General features: G+C 47.5%; 1 protein-coding gene across 2 annotated transcripts in view; it reads left to right on the plus strand.

Moving 5' to 3' along the window:
- The first annotated feature begins 24 nt into the window (after positions 1-24).
- Positions 25-21,018, plus strand: part of POFUT1 (protein O-fucosyltransferase 1) — a 33,577-nt gene continuing 12,583 nt past the window's right edge. For both annotated transcript variants that reach the window (XM_023220410.3, XM_023220411.2), the window contains exons 1-4: positions 25-262; positions 2,230-2,351; positions 8,551-8,733; positions 9,875-9,987. In XM_023220410.3, coding sequence (XP_023076178.1) covers positions 139-262; positions 2,230-2,351; positions 8,551-8,733; positions 9,875-9,987 — 542 coding nt within the window. In that variant the 5' untranslated portion in view covers positions 25-138. The remainder of the gene's footprint in view (positions 263-2,229; positions 2,352-8,550; positions 8,734-9,874; positions 9,988-21,018) is intronic.

The following is a 21,018-nucleotide window of genomic DNA, read 5'->3' on the forward strand; positions in this document are numbered from 1 at the left end:
TCCCGCCCGCCCGCGGGCTAGAGCGGCCGGGGCGGCGCGCGGGCGGCGCGCAGGGACCGTCGGGAGCGGGGCGGGCGCTTGCGTCCCTCCTTCTTTCCCCGACTGTACGCCGCGGCTCTCTCGGGTTCCCGGGCCGACATGGGCGCCGCCGCGTGGGCACGGCCGCTGCGCGTGCCTTTCTTGCTGCTGCTTCTGCCGCTCCCGGAGATGCCCGCGGGCTCCTGGGACCCGGCCGGTTACCTGCTCTACTGCCCCTGCATGGGTAAGGCCTCCCGAGCCCTCTGCTCAAATGGAGAAACCGAGGCCAGGAGAGGAGAAGCAACTCCTCTGATGCACCCAGAGACACCTTCACAGGTCCAGGAGAGAACCTCAGAGCGGGACAGGGCATGCTCTTCTCCTCTCTGCCCTAGTTGCAAGGGCACGGGGGGCCAACGTGTCCAACCTTCCATTTGACAGATGAGAAAACTGAGGCTGGGAGAGGTTACGTGACTTGCTAGAGGTCTAAGCCAGCCCAGGATCCAGTAAATGGAGTTACTGGGGCAGGACTTGATGTCACTGACCCACGCTGGCTCCTGGTGATTTTTCATTCATTCAGCAAATATTTATGGGGCACCTAGTCTGTGCCAGGCCCTGTTCTCTGTGCTGGGAATACCGCAGTGAATAAGATAAACTCCGCGTCCTTGTAGAGCTTTCATTTTAGTTGGGGAAGACAAACAATAGAGAATAAGTAGATCAGGGCGGTGGCTTACTTCTGTAATTCCAGTACTTTGAGAGACCGAGGCAGGATCACTTGAAGCCAGGAGCTCGAGATCAGCCTAGGCAACATAGTGAAAATCCAATCTCAAAAAAAAAAAAAAAAAAAGAGCGTGGTATCATGTGCCTCTAGTCCCAGCTACTTGGGAAGCTGAGGTGGGAGTATCTCTTGAACTGAGGAATTCGAGGCTTCAGTGAGCTCTGATCTTGCCACTACACTGCCAGCGTGGGTGACAGAGTGAGACCCTGTCTCGAAACAAGCAAACAAACCCAGTAAGGGATAAACGTAAAACAATAAGTACATCGTTTCATGGAGGATGATGAATACTAAGGGGAAATAAAGAGAGCAGGGTAGGGAGAATCTAAAGGCCATGCCAGGTGCACAGTTGAAATGGGTGTGGTGGATTATCATTGTGGAAGTGGATGATCTTAAGGCCCCCAGTGGCTTCCAGACTCCTGACCATGGCTTTCAGGGCCCTGCATGAGGTAGTCTCCACTGGCCATCTCCACAACTCCCTTCTCTGCTGATCCTCCAGCTGCAGCCACACTTATCTCCTTTGCGTTCCTCACACATGCTCAGGTCTTCCAGTCTGCACTGCTGCAGGTGGCAGTCCCTATACCTGGAACCCTCTCCTCCATTTCTGCCTGACCACTGTTTCCCATCCTGTAGATCTCAACCTAAATGTCACTAGAAAGGATTTAACTGACCTCTACCCAAGTAATCTCATTACCCTATCACCAAACTTTTCCCATCTCTTTCTGGCAGTTATCAACATTTTTCATGTATTTGTTTATATGTTTAGTGTCTCCCCAGTGAACTGTGAGGCAGAGGCCTCGTCCTTCTTGTTCATTCCTGTATCCTAGCACCTAGCACAGAGTCTGGCGCATTGTGGCCTCTCAGTCATATTTGTGAAATGAATGAACAGATGGCATGCTGGGATTAACAAAAGGAATTACACAGGGTCCTTGCTTCTGAGGCATTCACAGGCTGAGGAATCAGCCAGTACAAAGGCCAGGAAGTGAAAAAAGGTATTTGAGGAAAATTGAAGAACTGAAGTAACTCAGCGCCAAAGTAGGGGGTAAAGGAGGAGAGTGAGTATGGCAGGGGATTGGTGAAGGGAGCCAGTGAATGAGGCATTCGAGTTGCCCTTCCATGTGCAGGTGAATGGAGATAAAGTAGAAGGGCTCTTCTGGCTGAGGGACAGCAAGATCAGAGGCATTGGATGGGGACGGGAATTGTAGAGCATGTTGGGGAAACAGCAAGAAGCCTGGAGTGGCGGAAGCAGTTGTTGCAGGACCTGAAGAGCCTTGGATATCAGACCCAAGAGTCCAGACTTCTTGTTATGCTGCCAGGTCCCCTGGTTCTCCTTGGTATCCCTGACTTTCTACCCCTGGCTCCACAACCTTTCTGAGCCCTGCATGCTCTATGCCTTCCATGCCCCAGGCCTCACCTCACCCACAATATACCATTTCCAGGGCGCTTTGGGAACCAGGCCGATCACTTCTTGGGCTCTCTGGCATTTGCAAAGCTGCTAAACCGCACCTTGGCTGTCCCTCCTTGGATTGAGTACCAGCATCACAAGCCTCCCTTCACCAACGTGAGTACTCCTCCCTGACCTTGACCCTTCTCTGCCCTTCCTCAGTCTTGCTTACTTACACTTAACCCTCAAGTCCTCTGGGCTTTACCTCCCACTCCTCTAAGATTGCCCTACCTCCAGCCAGAACTGTCTTCACTGCAATAACAATGCCTAACATTTATCCAGCACCTGTTGTGTGCGGCTGCATGAGAATTAGCTCATTTCACCCTCATCACTTGCCTGTGAGGAAACTGGGGTTTACAGAGGTTAGGTAACTTGCCCAAGATCACACAGCCTGTGAGTAGGAGAGCTGTAATTCAAAGCCATCCTTGTCTGACTCCAGAGCCTGTGACTTGAACCTAAAGCCTCCATTTCCTTCCCTGATTGGTCCTACCCTCTGTGCATTCCGTTGGCCAAGGGTGGTGGATGCTCTTATCAATTTTAAAGGAGACCTGCAGGCACAGGTTATTTAATAACATGTCCAAGGCCACAACCCAGGCAGTCTGGCTTCAGTGCTGCCTCTCACCCCATCAAGGGGCTCCCTTGTCATGCGATGCTCACTGGCCCCCAGTTCCTTGGTTATTCTGTGTGTCTTCCAGTGACCCTGTGTCTTTGTTCATATTGTATCTCCTGGAGCCTGACAGTAGGAACTTAATTAATATTTGATGAATTGACTTAATAATTTTTCAGTAGACATCAGAAATAATACTTAGTGTGAACAAAACACTTAATTTCATTCTTACAACTTTATCTCTGCATAGATTTTACTTTTTCCTTTGCATGCCAGTATTTACAGAGGTTTTGAGATGGAGTCTTTTTTTTTTTTTTTTTTTTGAGATGGAGCGTTGCTCTTGTTGCCCAGCCTGGAGTGCAGTGGCGTGATCTCGGCTCAATGCAGCCTCCACCTCCCGGGTTCAAACAATTCTCCAGCCTCAGCCTCCTGAGTAGCTGGGATTACAGGCATGTGCCACAATGCCCAGCTAATTTTGTATTTTTTGTAGAGATGGGGTTTCACTATGTTGGTCAGGCTAGTCTCAAACTCCTGACTTCAGGTATTCCACCCGCTTCGGCCTCCCAAAGTGCTGGGATTACAGGCGTGAGCCACCGCACCTGGCCTTTATGGAGGTTTTGAACAGCAGTCAAAAGCCTGAGTACCTGAGATCGTAGTCTGACTTGGGTTCTTACTAGTTACATGGCCTGGACAGGGTACTTTACCTCTTTGTGCCTCAGTTTCCTCATTTTAAAAATAAGCTGGTAATGATTCTTGTTACCGTCTTGTGGTAAGGACTGAATGAGTCAGTGACAGTAACATGCCTTCAGTGTTGTCGTATGCCACCTCCCTCTTAGAATCAACTGAACTCATCAACGTACAGATCCTAGAGTCCTTAGTTAATGGAAACCATTGATAGTTTCACACTCACATTTTTTATTTTATTTTTTTAGATGGAGTCTCGCTCTGTTGCCAGGCTAGAGCGCAGTGGCGCGATCTCGGCTCACTTCAACCTCCGCCTACCGGGTTCAAGCGATTCTCCTGCCTCAGCCTCCCAAGTAGCTGGGATTACAGGTGCACACCACGCCCAGCTAATTTTGTATTTTTAGTAGAGACAGGGTTTCACCATGTTGGCCAGGATGGTCTCAATCTCTTGACCTCATGCTCTGCCTGCCTTGGCCTCCCAAAGTGCCGGGATTATAGGCGTGAGCCACTGCGCCTGGCCTCGTACTGTTAAGAGTGTAGACATTGCCCATCCATCTCCCTCTGGCTTGCTTGCCTCTGTCTCCTTGCCTTCTCAGCCAGTTGTCTTTCTGAATCCCCACTTCCTTGCTTTCTGTGGCTTACTTACCTGCCTCAACAAGGCTCTTCTTTGCCACTGTTAGCATTCTCACTGAGGTCACCAGTGACCTCCAAGTTGGCAGGGGTTATTTTCCAGTCTTTCTCTCACCTGACCTCTCGGTGGCACCTGACCCTGTGAGCCTCTCCTTCCTGAACTTCCCTGTTCCAAGACACCACCTGTCCCTGCTACAATCTAACCTCTCAGCATTTTCCTCTTTACACTGTATGGGGGCTGCTTTTTCTCCACCCACTGTTTAGATGTTAGTGTTTCTCCTCTTTCTGTTTGCTTATCAGCTATATGACCTCAGATGTTATCAAGATTCTGTATTCTTGGGTTTTTTCATAAGTAAACTGGAGATGGTTATATTCCTGCCTCTTAGGATTAAATATGCAAATCTGTGTGAAGTGATGAGTGCAATATCTGGCACTGTGTCAGCATGCAGTAAAATATTAGTTGCTATTATTACCATTACTTGCTTTGCTATAGATGTCTGTTGACTCCTGTGGCTTTTACTCTTCTCCATGTGCCTCCCAACTTTATCTCTGCCCAGACTCAGAATCCCCACCCTGATTACAGGCCTGTGTTTCTTTTTTCTTTTTATGTTTTTTGAGACAAGGTCTCACTGTTGCCCAGGCTGAAGTGCAGTGGCATGATCATCGCTCACTGCAGTCTCCTTCTCCTCAAGCAATCCTCCCACCTCAGCCTCCAAGTAGCTGGGATTACAGGCACCCACCACCACACCCGACTAATTCTTTGATTTTTAGTAGGGACAAGGTCTCGCTATGTTTCCCAGGCTGGTCTCAAACTCCTGAGTCTAAGCAGTCCTCCTGCCTCAGCCTTCCAAAGTGCTAGGATTACAGATGTGAGCCACCACACCCTGCAGAAATTTTTTTGGTTTTGTTTGTTTGTTTTTCATTTTTGATAAAGAGTCTCGCTCTCTCACCCAGGCTGAAGTGCAGTGGCACAATCTTGGCTCATCCGCCTCCCGGGTTCAAGTGATTTTCGCGCCTCCACTCCCGAGTAGCTGGGACTACGGGCATGCGCCACCACACCCAGCTAACTTTTTATATTTTTAGTAAAGACGAGGTTTCACCATATTGGCCAGGCTGATCTCGAACTCCTGGACTCAAGTAATCTACCTGCCTTGGCCTTGCAAAGTGCTGGGATTACAGGAGTAAGCTACCACACCTGACCAGAATTTTTTTTTTTTTCTTCGAAATGGAGTTTTGCTCTTGTCACCCAGGCTGGAGTGCAGTAGTGCGATCTTGGCTCACCGCAGCCTCCACCTCCCGGATTCTAGTGATTCTCCTGCCTCAGATCTCCCGAGTAGCTGAGATTACAAGCACCCACCACCACGCCTAGCTAATTTTTGTATTTTTAGTAGAGATGGGGTTTCACCATGTTGTCCAGGCTGGTCTCCATCTCCTGACCTCAGGTGATCCATCTGCCTCAGCCTCCCAAAGTACTGGGATTATAGGCGTGAGCGACTGCACCCAGCCAGAAATGTTTTAAAATCTAGAAAAATACGCTGAGTGCAGTGGGAGGCAGGCGAATCACTTGAGGTCAGAAGTTCAAGACCAGCCTGGCCAACACGGTGAAACCCTGTCTCTGCTAAAAAATACAAAAGTTAGCTGGGTGTCATGGCGCCCGCCTGTAATCTCAGCTACTCAGGAGGCTGAGGCAGAAGAATTGCTTTAACCCCAGAGGCGAAGTAGTTTTTGCAGTGAGCCAAGATGGTGCCATTACACTCCAACCTGGGAGACAGAGCAAGACTCCATCTCAAAAAATATATATATATAGAAAAATATAAAGATGAGGCCGGGAAGGCCGGGCGCGGTGGCTCAAGCCTGTAATCCCAGCACTTTGGGAGGCTGAGACGGGCGGATCACGAGGTCAGGAGATCGAGACCATCCTGGCTAACACGGTGAAACCCCGTCTCTACTAAAAATACAAAAACTAGCTGGGCGAGGTGGCGGGCGCCTGTAGTCTCAGCTACTCGGGAGGCTGAGACAGGAGAATGGCGTAAACCCGGGAGGCGGAGCTTGCAGTGAGCTGAGATCCGGCCACTGCACTCCAGTCCGGGCGACAGAGCAAGACTCCGCCTCAAAAAAAAAGAAAAAAAGATGAGGCCGGGAGCAGTGGCTCACGCCTATAATCCCAGCACTTTGGGAGGCAGAGGCGGACAGATCACGAGGTCAGGAGTTTGAGACCAGCCTGGCCAACATGGTGAAACCCCATCTCTACTATAGATACAAAAAATTAGCCAGGCGTGGTGGTGTGCACCTGTAATCCCAAGTATTCGGGAGGCTGAGGCAGGAAAATCGCTTGAACCTGGGAGCAGAGGTTGCAGTGAGCCGAGATCACGCCATTGCACTCCAGCCTGGGTGATGGATGAAACTCCATCTCAAAAAAAAAAATAAAGAAAAATACATAGATGAATACAACCACCAACCACGTACCCACCTTTGGAAGTGATAATTGTTAACACTTTCTCATCTTTGTTTCGTCTTCTCTTTTTGTTAATAAAAGAAACAGGCCGGGTGCGGTGGCTCAAGCCTGTAATCCCAGCACTTTGGGAGGCCGAGACGGGTGGATCACGAGGTCAGGAGATCGAGACCATCCTAGCTAACACAGTGAAACCCCGTCTCTACTAAAAATACAAAAACTAGCCAGGCGAGGTGGTGGGCGCCTGTAGTCCCAGCTACTCAGGAGGTTGAGGCAGGAGAATGGCGTAAACCCGGGAGGCGGAGCTTGCAGTGAGCTGAGATCCGGCCACTGCACTCCAGTCCCGGCGACAGAGCGAGACTCCGCCTCAAAAAAAAAAAAAGAAATAAAGCGTTACAGATAAAGTTGGTAAACGATGAAGTCTCTTTTTGACTCCTGGGGCTAGTCCTGTTCCCTTAACAACTGTTGTGGATATAGTATATTTGGTGTGACTCCTTTGATGTTCTTTCTTATACTTTCATTGTGGCACTGAGCATCCTAGTACCGATCTCCAGGTCCAAAGTGCAAGAACTTCTATACTTCTCTAGAGCAGATAGTTAGAAGAGGAAAGTACATTAAAAGAACAAAATTTTTTTCTTTTTTTTTGAGACGGAGTCTCACTCTGTGGCCCAGGCTAGAGTACAGTGGCACAGTCACACATCACTGAAGCCTCAACCTCTTGGATGCAAGAAATCCTTCCATCTCAGCCTCCCTAGTAGCTGGGACTACAGGTGTGCACCACCACACCCAGCTAATTTTTTAGTTTTTTGTAGAGTCAGGGTCTCACTTTGTTGTCTATGCTGGTCTTGAACTCCTGGCCTCAAGTGATCCTTCTGCCTCGGCCTCCCAAAGTGCTGAGATTACAGACATGAGCTACCACACCTGGCCAAAAGGAGCATTTTAAATTCTATTAGATACTCACTGATTGGATCCCAAAGTGGTTGCTCCAAAATGTAGACTTCTGCTACCAGCCGTGTACAAGAGTGCCCATTTCCCCACAAGTTAAGCTTTTCAGTTTTTGCTAGTCTCATGAGTGAGAAGTAATTGATGCCTTGTTATAATTGTAATTTGCTTTTTCCTAATTACTAGTAAGGTTAGACATCTTCTGAGTATGTTGGCTATTTGGGTTTCCTTTGCTGTGAATTGTTTACCCCTAACCTTTGCTTGTCTTTTCCTCTTGGCATCATTTGTCTTTTTTTGTTATAGATTAGCAGGTGTTTTTTTTTTTTTTTGAGACGGAGTCTCGCTCTGTCACCCAGGCCAGAGTGCAGTGGCCAGATCTCAGCTCATTGCAAGCTCCGCCTCCTGGGTTCACGCCATTCTCCTGCCTCAGCCTCCCGAGTAGCTGGGATTACAGGCTTGAGCCACCGCGCCCGGCCAGCAGGTGTTTTTTAACACAGGGATGTTACTGTTTGTTCTTTAGTTTGCAGACTCTCCCCCAACCTGTCTCTATCCTAACTTTGGCATCTTTTGATGAAAATTTTTCACTGTCATGTAGTCTGAACTGTCTTGATCTTGGAGTGTTTTTGTTTTTTTGAGACGGAGTCTTGCTCTGTCATCCAGGCTAAAGTGCAGTGGCACGATCTTGGCACACTGCAAGCAACCTCTACCTCCAGGGTTCAAGTGGTTCTCCTGCCTCAGCCTCCCGAGTAGCTGGGACTACAGGTGCTCACTACCATGCCCAGCTAATTTTCTTGTATTTTTAGTAGAGACAGGGTTTCGCTGTGTTGGCCAGGCTGGTCTTGATCTCCTGACCTCAAGTGATCCGCCTGCCTTGTCCTCCTAAAGTGCTGGGTTTACAGGTGTGAGCCACTGCGCCTGGCCTGGAGTGTATTATTTTAATAAATGTCTAACGTAGCCTCTAGGGCACTGAGGTGGTACCTCTGCTCCTCCTTTTCCTGCAGCTCCATGTGTCCTACCAGAAGTACTTCAAGCTGGAGCCCCTCCAGGCTTACCATCGGGTCATCAGCTTGGAGGATTTCATGGAGAAGCTGGCACCCACCCACTGGCCCCCTGAGAAGCGGGTGGCATACTGCTTTGAGGTGGCAGCCCAGCGAAGCCCAGATAAGAAGACGTGCCCCATGAAGGTGGGTCCTGTGGGTTCGGGGTCCCTTTCTTCCTGTTCCATGTCCTCTAGGCCCCCAAGACTATGTCATGGCAAAATGCAGGGAAAGGACTTAGAGTAGAAAAACAGAGATTTAAGTCCTGTTTCTGGCATTTGTTAGTGGAGCAGCATCACCTCGGGCAGAAGACTTTGCTTCTCTGAGCCTTCATTTCTACCTACAAAATAGAGATGCCAGTCCCTGCTCTGTCTCACTCATAAAGTGTCTTGAGGGCCAGGTAAAAGAGGGCTTATAAACTGCAAAGTGTCACATCAATAATAATAACTAATATTCACGTAGCACTTACTATATATGTCAGATACCATGCTAAGAGCTTTACATGTATCAACTCATTTAATATACTGTTCCATGAGGAGAATACTTATAATATCCCCACTTCATAGGGAGGACACTGAGGACGGCACAGAGAGGGTATCTTACTCAGGATCACACAGCAAACAAGTGGTAGAGCTGGGATTCAGCCTTAGGTAATTTGGCACCATTGTCTACCCACTTAACTTGAATACTTTCCTGCATCTCAGCAGGCGAATGAGAGCCTGTCATATCTTATTAGAAGAAATTTGTGCATTTCTGGCACTTTGGAAGTAAGGCAACCCCCAAATATGTCTTTTGGTGTATGTTCTAAAGTCTTAGGAAAGTGGTTGGAAGAACTATGAAATTTGAGAAAGGAGACCTAGCTCACAGCCCCAGTAGTGCCCTTACTTGCTTGTAACCTTGGGTAAGTGTCTGACCCTCAGTGGGCCTTGGTTTCCATCTTGAAAATGAAGGCATTGGATTAGCCAATCTTGAATGTCTCTTGAAGCTCTAGTCCTTGGTTCCAAATCCAAGGTCTGCTTCTCCCCAGACCGTCATCAGTGCTGCTGGGTCAGCAGGGTGTGACCTGTGAACAGGAAAGACTTTCCTGCTGGAAACCAGAATTGAAGCCGAGGCACTCTCCTCAGTCCCTGGCCCAGGAATTACAGAGTGACATTCCTCCTAGGCCATCCTGTGAGAGTGTTTGGCCTGAGTCAAATCACCCAGGTTTCCCCACCTACAGTTCCCTGGCCCCATCCCCAGATGGCTTTCCCTCCCCCTCAGTAAGCTTTCCACCACTCTCTTTCTGCAGGAAGGAAACCCCTTTGGCCCATTCTGGGATCAGTTTCATGTGAGTTTCAACAAGTCTGAGCTTTTTACAGGCATTTCCTTCAGTGCTTCCTACAGAGAACAATGGAGCCAGAGGTACTTGGAGGGGGTAGAGTTGCTGGGTTTAGGGGAGGGGCATGGAGCTTGTGGGTATTCAGCACCTTCTGGCACTCTCCCGGTCTTCCCCACCCTGATGTATGAGACCAAAGGTGCCAGTGCTCTGTCTGTTGAACTTGGAATCCTGTGTGATCTGTTCCCATCTCCACGCCTGACACGGTGGAACGTTGACCTGCCATGAGGTTGAGAAAGAGTTTATCGGTTGATAAGGGATGTCATAAAAAGAACATTCTGCAGTCACATGAGTCTCAATTTCCTCCTCTAGGCGTGAGAATCACTCCTGTGTTACCTTACTCTTCACAAGGTGAAATTGGGAGCAGCTTCTAGAGAATATCAGGTGCAGACCAAGAAATGATGTCATCCTGATAATTACTGGATGTGTTTATTAATTACACTCCATTAGCCTCTGTTTGAAAAAAAAATAGGTTAGCAGGGCATAGGCACAGGCTGTGAAACATTTATAGGGCGTCTGTCATGTCTGAGACATAATACTCAGAGGCCAGTGGTGAGGTGTGAAAATGAGGATGACCGGCCCTGGTTTTCTAGGAGCTATGGTCTCATAATGACAATAATCAGCATAGTGTACTTGTCCTTAATGCTATAGCATGGCAGGAAAGATCGTGGGCTTAGAAGGCAGATATTGGTTAGGAGGTGCAAGGAACATACTAATTCATATGTGGTCAAAGCACTTGGCATTTAATAGGCCAAAAGTAAACAGATATAGAGAAATGAGTCTCACGCCTGTAATCCCAGCACTTTGGGAGGCCAAGGTGGGTGGATCACTTGAGTCTAAGAGATCAAGGCTGCAGTGAGCCATGATGGTACCCCTGCACTGTAGCCCAGGTGACAGAGCAAGGCCCTGTCTCAACAAAACAAAACAAGCACAGGCTGAGGGGTGAGATAGTCCTGAGCCCTGAGCCAGCACTGATGGTATCTGCTTCGTAGTGCATGAAGTGCATATTCCGCACTAAGCAGCCAGCCAGTGTTGGCTGTCAGTGTTATTGCTCACGTGCTTTATTTTATTTAAGCCTTTGAGATAGTTCATGAAGTGGGTATTGTTATCAATTTCCATTTTATAGGCGAGAAAACTGAGCCCAGTGAAGTTAAATAACTTCCCAAGGTCATTGAGCTGTTGAGTGGACAGCTTGGGTCTGTTTGTAAATCTTTATTTTATTTTATTTTATTTATTTATTTATTTATTGAGACAGAGTCTTGCTCTATCACCCGGGCTGGAGTGCAGTGGCGCAATCTGGGCTCACTGTAACCTCCGCCTTCCGGGTTCATGCCATTCTCCTGCCTCAGCCTCCCGAGTAGCTGGGACTACAGGCGCCCACCACCACACCTGGCTAATTTTTTTGTATTTTTAGTAGAGACGGGGTTTTGCCATGTTAGCCAGGATGATCTCAATCTCCTGACCTCGTGATCCGCCCGCCTCAGCCTCCCAGAGTGCTGGGATTATGGGCGTGAGCCACCGCACCCGGCCTGTTGTTTTTTATTAAAGATTTACTTTAATCTTTAATGTTTAATAAATAACAACAGCTAAGATTTATTTAGTGCCTTCTATGTGCCAGACACTGTTCTAAATCTTCACAGGTATTGACTCACTTAGTCTTTCCCTGAGTCTGTGGGTTGTTACTGTCATCTATGCTTTACACTTAGAGAAATTGAAGCAGAAAGGAGTAAGGTCCCTTGCCCAAGGTCATGAAGCTTGAAGTTGCAGAGCCTGGTTTTGAACCCAGGAAGTCTGAATCCAAAGCACCAGTTATTTTATATATTTATATTTGAAACAGGGTCTTGCTCATCTCCCAGGCTGGAGTACAGTAGTATGATCATAGCTCACCGTAACCTCAAATCCCTAGGTTCAAGCAATCCTCCCCACTCAGCCTCCCAAGTAACTGGGACTGCAGGCATGTGCCACCACGCCTGACTAATATTTTGTTTTGTTTTGTAGAGATAGGATCTTGCTATGTTGCCCAGGCTGGTCTTAAACTCCTGGCCTCAAGTGATCCTCCCACCTCAGCCTCCCAAAGTGCTGGGATTACAAGCATGAGCTGCTGCGCCCCGTCCCAAAGTACCTGTTCTTAATCACCATGGATTAAATAGCTGTGCCTTTAACAGCTGCCAGTTCCTTTCTGGGACTTGCCTTTGCACCTAGTTCATGCGCTACTGAAGATCCTCAGTCATGGCAGATTTAAATCTTCATTGTTGATCCCAGATAGCACACTCCCTTTCACCTCCGAATGAACTGGAGCTGTTGCCGGAGGCAGACCTGCCCTCAAATGATGGAGATTTGCCCATGTTGACAATATGCCAGGGGGGAAAAAAGTGCCACCAACTCTGAAAGCAGCTCCAAAAGCAAATTCCAAAAAGCCAGAAAAAGCACACAATCCTAGTAGGAAGAAAAAGGACAATGGTGCATGGGGAGTGTTGTTGAAACACTTGTTTATTGCCCCATAGCTTTGTGTGAGTTCATTGAGTTGTAAGAATTACATGAGGGTTTGAGGAAGTTTGTGCCTTACAGCCAAGTTTTTGGGAAAGGAAAATTAGTAGGGAAGATGAGGTCCCTGGAGGGAGTTTAAGGGAGTTGACAGTCTCTGGGCAAATGCCTGCCTGCCTTCAACATGTATTTAAGAAGCACTTCCTGAGCGTCAAGGGCTGGTTTGGATGCTGGGGATACAGGCCAGAATAAGGCAGATAAGGTCCCTGCCCCAATGGAACTCACAGTCTAACAGGGGAGATAGTGAATAAACTTTTACATAGGATAGTTCCAGAGTGACATGGTGCTTAGAAGGATGTTAAACAGGTGGTATGTGATTGGCAGGGCTAAGACCAGAAGGATGAGACGGAGCCAGTTATGTCAGAGTTAGAGGGAAAGTAGTTCACAGCAGGAAGTCAGGAGCAAAGACCCTGAGGCAGGAATAAGCTTGGTATGGTGAGGGGGAAGAAAGAAGGCAATGTGGTATGCAGTGAGTGACAGAATGGTAGGATGTTGCTGTCATCTGTTGCTGCATAGTAAATCACTACAAAACTTAGCATAACAATAGTTATTATTTCTCTTGGGACTGTGGGTTAACTGGGCTTAGCTAGGCAATTCTTTTGGGTTTTCATTTTTCCGTTTTCTTTATGGAATCCCTGCTGTACAAAGTTTAAATTCAGGCTAAACATCTATTTCTTGGAATGAATAACCTTTATTCTGAGGCAATGAGTAGCCTCAGATTTGGTGGGAGATTTCTTTCTTTTTTCTTTTTCTTTTTTTTTTTCTTTGAGACAGGGTCTAACTCTGTTACCCAGGTTGGATTGTAGTGGCTCCATCACAGCTCACTGCAGCTTCGACCTCCCAGGCCCAAGAGCTCCTCCCACCTCAACTCCCCAAGTAGCTGGGACCACAGATGCACACCCCCATACCCATCTAATTTTGTTTATTTTTGTATAGACAGAGTCTTGTCATCTTGCCCAGGCTGGTCTTAAACTCCTGGCTTAAAGTGATCCTCCTGCCTCGACCTCCCAAAACGCTGGATCACAGATGTGAGCCACTATGCCTGGCCTAGAGTTTTCTTTTTTAATGAAGAAGAAAAATTTACATGTAATTCATTACTCCTCCAAAAAAATTTAACATTTTGATGTGTATACTTGTGTCCTCCACACATTTATATATATATATATATATTATATATACACATACATATCTACACATATTAGCTTAAAATGAAATCAGTGTGTGTGTTTATATATATAAAATATATAATCAAATAATAATTAACTTTTTCATTTTGGTTGGGCTCAGCGGCTCCTACCTGTAATCCCAACATTTTTGGAGGCCAAGGCAGGAGAATCACTTGAGGCTAGCCTGGTCAATATAGCAAGACCTTGTCCCTGCAAAAGAAAAATTTAAAAATTAGCCAGGCATAGTGGCATGCATCTGTAGTCCCAGCTACTGTGGATGCTGAGGCAAGAGGATTGCTTGAGCCCAGGAGTTCAAGGCTGCATTGAGCCATGATTGTGCCACTGCATTCCAGCCTAGATGACAGAGTGAGACCCTATCTTAAAAAAGAAACACCCTGGCCAGGCACGGTGACTCATGCCTATAATCCTGGCACTTTGGGAGGCCGAGGTGGGCGGATCTCGAGGTCAGGAGTTCGAGACTAACCTGACCAACATGGTGAAACCCCGTCTTTACTAAAAATAAAAAGTTAGCTGTACATGGTGGCTCATGCCTGTAATCCCAGCTACTCAGGAGGCTAAGGCAGGAGAATTGCTTGAACCTGGGAGGCGGAGGTTGCAGTGAGCCGAGATCACACCACTGCACTCCAGCCTGGACAACAGAGCGAGACTCCACCTGAAAGAAAAAAAAAAAAAAAGACACCCCTCCTTAATTAAAAAACCTGTCCTTTTGAGATGTAATTTGTATCAGTATTAATATTGCTGGCAGGATCGATTCTAAACATTTAAAAACACAAGATTTCAAAAATTGTTACTGGTGTGTATATATGTATACTAGTGGAACTTTTTTTAACCATTTTAACCATTTTTAAGTGTACACTTCAGTGGCATTAAGTACATTCACATGTGCAAACATTACAACTATCCATCTCTAGAATTTTTTCATCTTCCCAAGCAGATACTCTACCCGTTAAACCATAACTCCCATTTCCATGTCCCCGCAGCCCCTGGTAAATGCTTTTCTACTTTCTGTCTTTGAATTTCTCTAGGTATCTCATAGGTACTTAGGTATCTTATAGAAGTGGAATCATGCAATATGTATCTTTTTGTGTCTGACTTATTTCATGTAGCAAGGTTCATCAGTGTTGTAGCCTGTATCAAAATTTTAGTCCTTTAAGACTGACTAATAGTCCATTGTATGTATATACCACATTTGTGTATCTCTTCACCTATTGATGGACACTTGAGTTAGCTGGGCAGTTCTTGCTTGTGGTCTTATGTGGCTGCATTCAGCTGTCAGCTAGGGCTCAAGTTATCCTTCTTTTTTGGTAGAGATGGGGATCATGCTCCGTTGCCCAGGTTGGTCTTGATCTCTTGGCCTCAAGTAATTATCCTGCCTTGGCCTCCCAAAGTGCTGGGATTTCTTCATGAGCCACCATGCCCATCCAGGGCTCACGTTATCTAAAGGCTTGACCAAGGCTGGGCACAATGGCTTACACCTGTAACCCCAGCACTTTGGGAGACTGAGGCAGGTAGATCACTTGATCCCAGGAGTTCAAGACCAGCCTGGCCAACATGCCAAAACCCGATCTCTACTAAAAATATTAAAAATTAGCTGGGCGTGGTGGCATACACCTGTAACCCCAGCTACTCAGGAGGCTGAGGCATGAGAATTGCTTGAACCTTGGAGGTCGAGGTTGCAGTGAGCCAAGATTGTGCCACTGTATCCCAGCCTGGGCAGCGAAGCAAAACTCTGTCTCAAAAAAAAAAAAGGCTTGACTGAGCTACATGTCCAGGAAGTCCCTCATGTCTGGTGGGTGATGCTGCTGTCATCTGGGAGCCAAGCTGGGGCCACCAACAAGCAAGTGTACACATGACCTCTCCATATGGCTTGGGCTTCTTACAGCATGGCGCCTGTGTTCTGAGAGGGGGCATCCAGGGAGTGAGTGTCCCAAGAGACAGAAAATAGAAACTGTGGGCTCCCTAACAACTAAATCTGGAAACTGGCACAGTGTCACTTGTGTTGGGGTGCTATTGGGAGGAGGCAGAGCCCACCTAATGGGAAGGGGTTCAAAGACTTGATGACCACTTTTAATCTGCCACACAGGAAAGGAGATCAGAAGGTGGGCGGGGGTCAAAACACTCAGGTTTGTAGACCCTGTGAGGCAATCTACTAAGAAGCCTGTGAAGGCCGGGCGCGGTGGCTCAAGCCTGTAATCCCAGCACTTTGGGAGGCCAAGATGGGTGGATCACGAGGTCAGGAGATCGAGACCATCCTGGCTAACACGGTGAAAACCCCGTCTCTACTAAAAAATACAAAAAACTAGCCGGGCGAGGTGGCGGGCGCCTGTAGTCCCAGCTACTCGGAGGCTGAGGCAGGAGAATGGCATAAACCCAGGAGGCGGAGCTTGCAGTGAGCTGAGAACTGGCCACTTTACTCCAGCCCAGGTGACAGAGCAAGACTCCATCTCAAAAAAAAAAAAAAAAAAAGAAGCCTGTGAATGATTAGTAGGGATGAATTTGAATGTCTATGAACATTTAGCATTAAACATTTCTTAAGATACAGGATACTTCCTTGCTATGCAAATTTGTCCTTGGAGAGGAGAGAAGAATGGAATCAGAAAGTGAAGCTCTTCCCAGGCTTAAACTGTGCGATTAGGCAGCTGTTCCCCTTCTCTGACCTCAATGTCCCATCTATAAAATGAAGGGGATGGGCAAGATGAGTGGTTTTGAAGCTATCTTCAGAGTTTTCAAGAAGTGCTTGTCAGGCATGGTGGCTCACACCTGTAATCTTAAGGGATTACAGGGAGGCCCAGGCAGGTGATCCCTTGAGCCCGGGAGTTCAAGACCAGCCTGGGCAATGTAGGGAGACTCTATCTCTACAAAAAATAGAAAAAATTAGCCAGGCATAGTGGCACACACCTGTAGTTCCAGTTACTTGGGAGGCTGAGGTGGGAGGATCAGGTGAGCCTGAGGAGGTCATGGCTGCAGTGAGCCCGTGATCTGTCCACTGCACTATAGTCTAGGCGACAGAGTAAGACTGGCTGAAAAAAAAAAAAAGTGCCTCTAGGGCCTTTATCGGGGGCCGCAGCAGGGGACCGAGTTCCAGGGGCTCAATTCCTCCTCCCTATTGCCTTCAACCAATAACCCTTAAATATATCAGGGCTCTCAGTAAGGCAGAAGAAGTTTGTAGGCCACAAGTCTAGGTATGTTACACTTAAGTTAGGCTACAGGTAGCAGGAAGCCCCAAATAAGAGCAGATTGATAGGGTTTATTGTTTTCTTAAGTAAAAGAACTGGGTATGCAGTCCAGAGCTGGATAGCAGCTCCATAGTGTCATCAAGAATCCAGCTGGGCGCAGTGGCTCACACCTGTAATCACAGCACTTAGGGAGGCAGAGGCAGGCAGATCACTTGAGGTCAGGAGTTCAAAACCAGCCTGGCCAACATGGTGAAACCCCGTCTCTACCAAAAATACCAAAAAAAAATTAGCTGGGCATGGTGGCACATGCCTGTAATCCCAGCTACTCAGGAGGCCAAGGTAGGAGAATCACTTAAACCTGGGAGGCGGAGGCTGCAGTGAGCCGAGTTCATGCCACTGCACTCCAGCTTGGGCGACAGAGTGAGACTTCACCTCAAAAAAAAAAAGAATCAGGCTTCCATCTCTTTGTTCAGCCATCCAGTATTAGCTTTTGTGTCACCTCATGGGCCAAGATGGCAGATGAAGCTCCAGCCATCACATCCCAACTGGAGGGACAAAAGTTGCAAAAGGGCATATCCTCCCTTTTTAAGAAGCTTTCCCAGAAGTTCATTATAACCCTTCTGCTTACATCTCATTAGCTAGTATTAGGGCACATGGGCCATACCTAGCTGCAAGAAGTACTTAGAAATGTCTGTCTTTCTCCCCCTCGCCCCCCAGGGTATGTTTGGCTGATAAGAAGTGTCTTTATTTTAGGCTGCCATGTATGCAGCTGAAAACTGGGTTCTCGGGAAAGAGGATAAGATGTATTTCTTCTTTACCACATGCTTTCTGAGGATCCTTCCAGCTCTGATGGTTCTGAGCCTGTGAATAGCCTGGCACAGCTCTAATTCAGCTGACACTTACTGCACATTGACTGTCGGAAGGCAATGGACCGTCACGCCAAACCATTCTCATGTATAATGGTCCAGGTATTTGAGCGCATGGCTTGTCATTCTCCCAGGCTGCTGCCGCCTCCCTGTGGGAACCAGAATGAGACTGGAAGAGTGAGAGGGAGCCAGCCATGCAGAGACCTGGAGGGAAAGACAGTCCTTCATGGCAGGGACATCCAGAACAAGGCCCTGCCTTGTTCATGTCTCTGGGTCTTCTGTACTCAATATGGGGTTCATCCACTCGTGGTCCCACAAATATACACTGGACACATAAATAGATGCTGTATACAGAGAAGTCCCAGTTTGTTGGAGAATCTCAGCAGCACAGGCATGGTGGTGAAGAACCCCAGAGGTTCACTGGGCCCAGCAGCAGGAAAGCCAGCCCACTTCAGCTGGATAGCAGTAGGCAAAGAACCTGACCAAGGGTGAGCAGTCACCGGGCAGGTGGAGCTGGTCAAGATTTTCTTTCCAGCCAAGATCCCTGTTACCCTGGCTTTCTTTCCAGACAGCGCTGTCCTACCTCACCAAGAGTGAGTGAGCAGATCAGCCTTAGCCTCTCGCTGCTTGTTGGGTCTGAGCTGATGTTGTCCCACGGGGACAGCTCTTTGCTGGTCCAGATCCAGGTAGAGGGGGCACACATTCCAAGTCTGGAATTCATCAAATGTCGACGGCAGGTGCTTTCCAAGAGGTCGGAGGGTGGCCGGGGGGCGCACATCCTGGTTTTATCCCAATGTTCCAGCCCCCCTGGGAGATCTACTCTGGTTTTCCTTTGAAAATCCTTTGAGGTAGCATCTGAAAGATTAGCTGAAGACCTGGCCCTTAGTAGGTACTCAGGTAATATGAGTTCCTTCCTTTTCTAACCCCTGACAGCCTGATCTGGTCTTTCTGGTGAGGTCCCCAAATCTTTCCCATTTATTCTAAAAAATGTATCATGCCTACCATGGGATAAGGCCTGTGCTGGGGCTGGGAATCAGAAGATGAAGCCACAGACTCAGCTCATTGTCAGGGGTGGAGGAGATGGGAGTGAGGGGTAGTAGTTAAGAATGTAGGATCTGGAGCACACTGCCCGGATTTAAATCCTGGCTCCACCAATTCCTGGCTGTGCAACCTTGGGCATGTTACGTAACCTCTGTGCCTCAGTTTCCTTATCTGTAAAATGAGAATGACAGTATACTTCCCTCCTAGAGCTCTTGTGAAAATCAAATGACTTAATATACATAAGCAATCGGAGCATTGCCTGTCACATAATGAGGCCCAATAAACAATTCACGGTTATGTATATAAACAAAACTGGAGTCTAGGCTGGGCGCGGTGGCTCACGCCTGTAATCCCAGCACTTCGGGAGGCTGAGACGGGTGGATCATCTGAGATCAGGAGTTCGAGACCAGCCCGGGCAACATGGTGAAAACTCATCTCTACTAAAAATACAAAAATTAGCCGGGCATGGTGACACGTGCCTGTAATCCCAGCTACTCAGGAGGCTGAGGTAAGAGAATCGCTTCAACCAAGGAGGTGGAGGTTGCAGTGAGCCGAGATCACACCACTGTACTCCATCCTGGGAGACAGAGCGAGACTCCATCTCAAAAAAAAAGAAAAGAAAACTGGAGTCTAGCAAGACAAGTGTCACACAGCTGGACCATCAGGGAACACTTTCTTGTCACTGGTCCAAAGCCTGTGTAAGTGACACAGGCCTTGGATAGTGTATGTGGGAGCAATGGCAAACAGGCTGCTTGGGTCCCCAGCCTCACCAGCTGACAGTTCCATGGGCAGGGAAGATGGCTGCAGGGCATATCGTTGTGCAGAAGGCAGCAAGAGAAGTGGGACAGGAAACCCTCCCTAAGGAGGTGAGGCTTGGGAGTTCCGACTGACCTTGGAGGTGTGGAAGGTGTTTGCTGAGCAAGCGGTCTGTGTTGGGTGTGGAGAATGAGTGGCATGTCTGTCAGAGCACTGTTGTGTGAGAGAAAGATTGGAACGACCTCACTGTCCAGCAAGAGGAAAATAGGTAGGTAAATTGCAGTTTATTTGTACAAAATGGAAAACTTTTAGAGAAGCCAGTACAACCACATGATCCACATGGCCAAGTCTCTGAAACATAAAGTTGAATTTTTAAAAAGTTGGTTAGATTTGTATGTAACCTTTAACTAGGTTACATGCAATGTGATGATGATGATGAGAGCTAGCATTCTCTGAGAGCTTTCTGTGTGCCAAGGTACTATTCTAAATGCTTTGCTTTGATTAATACATTAATCCTCTCAATAGTCCTGTAAATGGATATATTAATTAGCTTGACTGTACTAATCATTTAACTACATATACGTATATCAGAATATCATATTGTATATCTTAAATATATACAACTTTTTTTGTTGTTGTTTATTATTTTTTTGAGACAGAGTCTCGCTCTGTTGCCCAGGCTGGAGTGCAGTAGTGCGATCTCGGCTCACTGCAAGCTCCGCCTCCCGGGTTCACCATTCTCCTGCCTCAGCCTTCCAAGTAGCTGGGATTACAGGCGCCCACCACCATGCCCGGCTAATTTTTTATATTTTTAGTAGAGGTGGGGTTTCACTGTGTTAGCCAGGATGGTCTCGATCTCCCAGCCTCATGATCCGCCCATCTTGGCCTCCCAAAGTGTTGGGATTACAGGCATGAGCCACCGCGCCCAGCCAACTTTTTTAAATTTTTTTGAGACAAGGTCTCACCCTGTCACCCTGGCTGGAGTTCAGTGGCACAATCATGGCTCACTGCAGCCTCAACCTTCCAGGCTCAAGCTATTTTCCCACTTAGTCTCCCAGGTAGCTGAGACCACGGGCACGCACCACAACACTCGGCTGATTTTTTGATTTTTTTGGATAGATGGGGTGTTGCCATGTTGCCCAGGCTGGTCTTGAACTCCTGGGCTCAAGTGATCTGCCCACCTCAGCCTCCCAGAATGCTGGGATTACAGGAGTGGCTACCACACCCAACCACAATTTAAAAAAAAAAAAAAAAAAACAGCTTTGTGATGTGGGAACTGTTATCTGTTATCTCTATTATACGGATGAGGAACTAAGGCACAGAGTGGTGAAGTCACCTGCCCAAGTTAGCTAGTGGCGTAGTCAACGCTGGTACAAAGCATTCTGGCTTAGTCTACATTCTTCATCATTTCAGTCCATAGAAAGCACTCAGAAGAAGCCTCCCTCCTTTTTGATGCCTATAGTAAAAGTGTAATCATACATTAAAAC

This window comes from Piliocolobus tephrosceles, chromosome 20 (assembly GCF_002776525.5).
Source record: "Piliocolobus tephrosceles isolate RC106 chromosome 20, ASM277652v3, whole genome shotgun sequence".
Taxonomy (NCBI): domain Eukaryota; kingdom Metazoa; phylum Chordata; class Mammalia; order Primates; family Cercopithecidae; genus Piliocolobus; species Piliocolobus tephrosceles.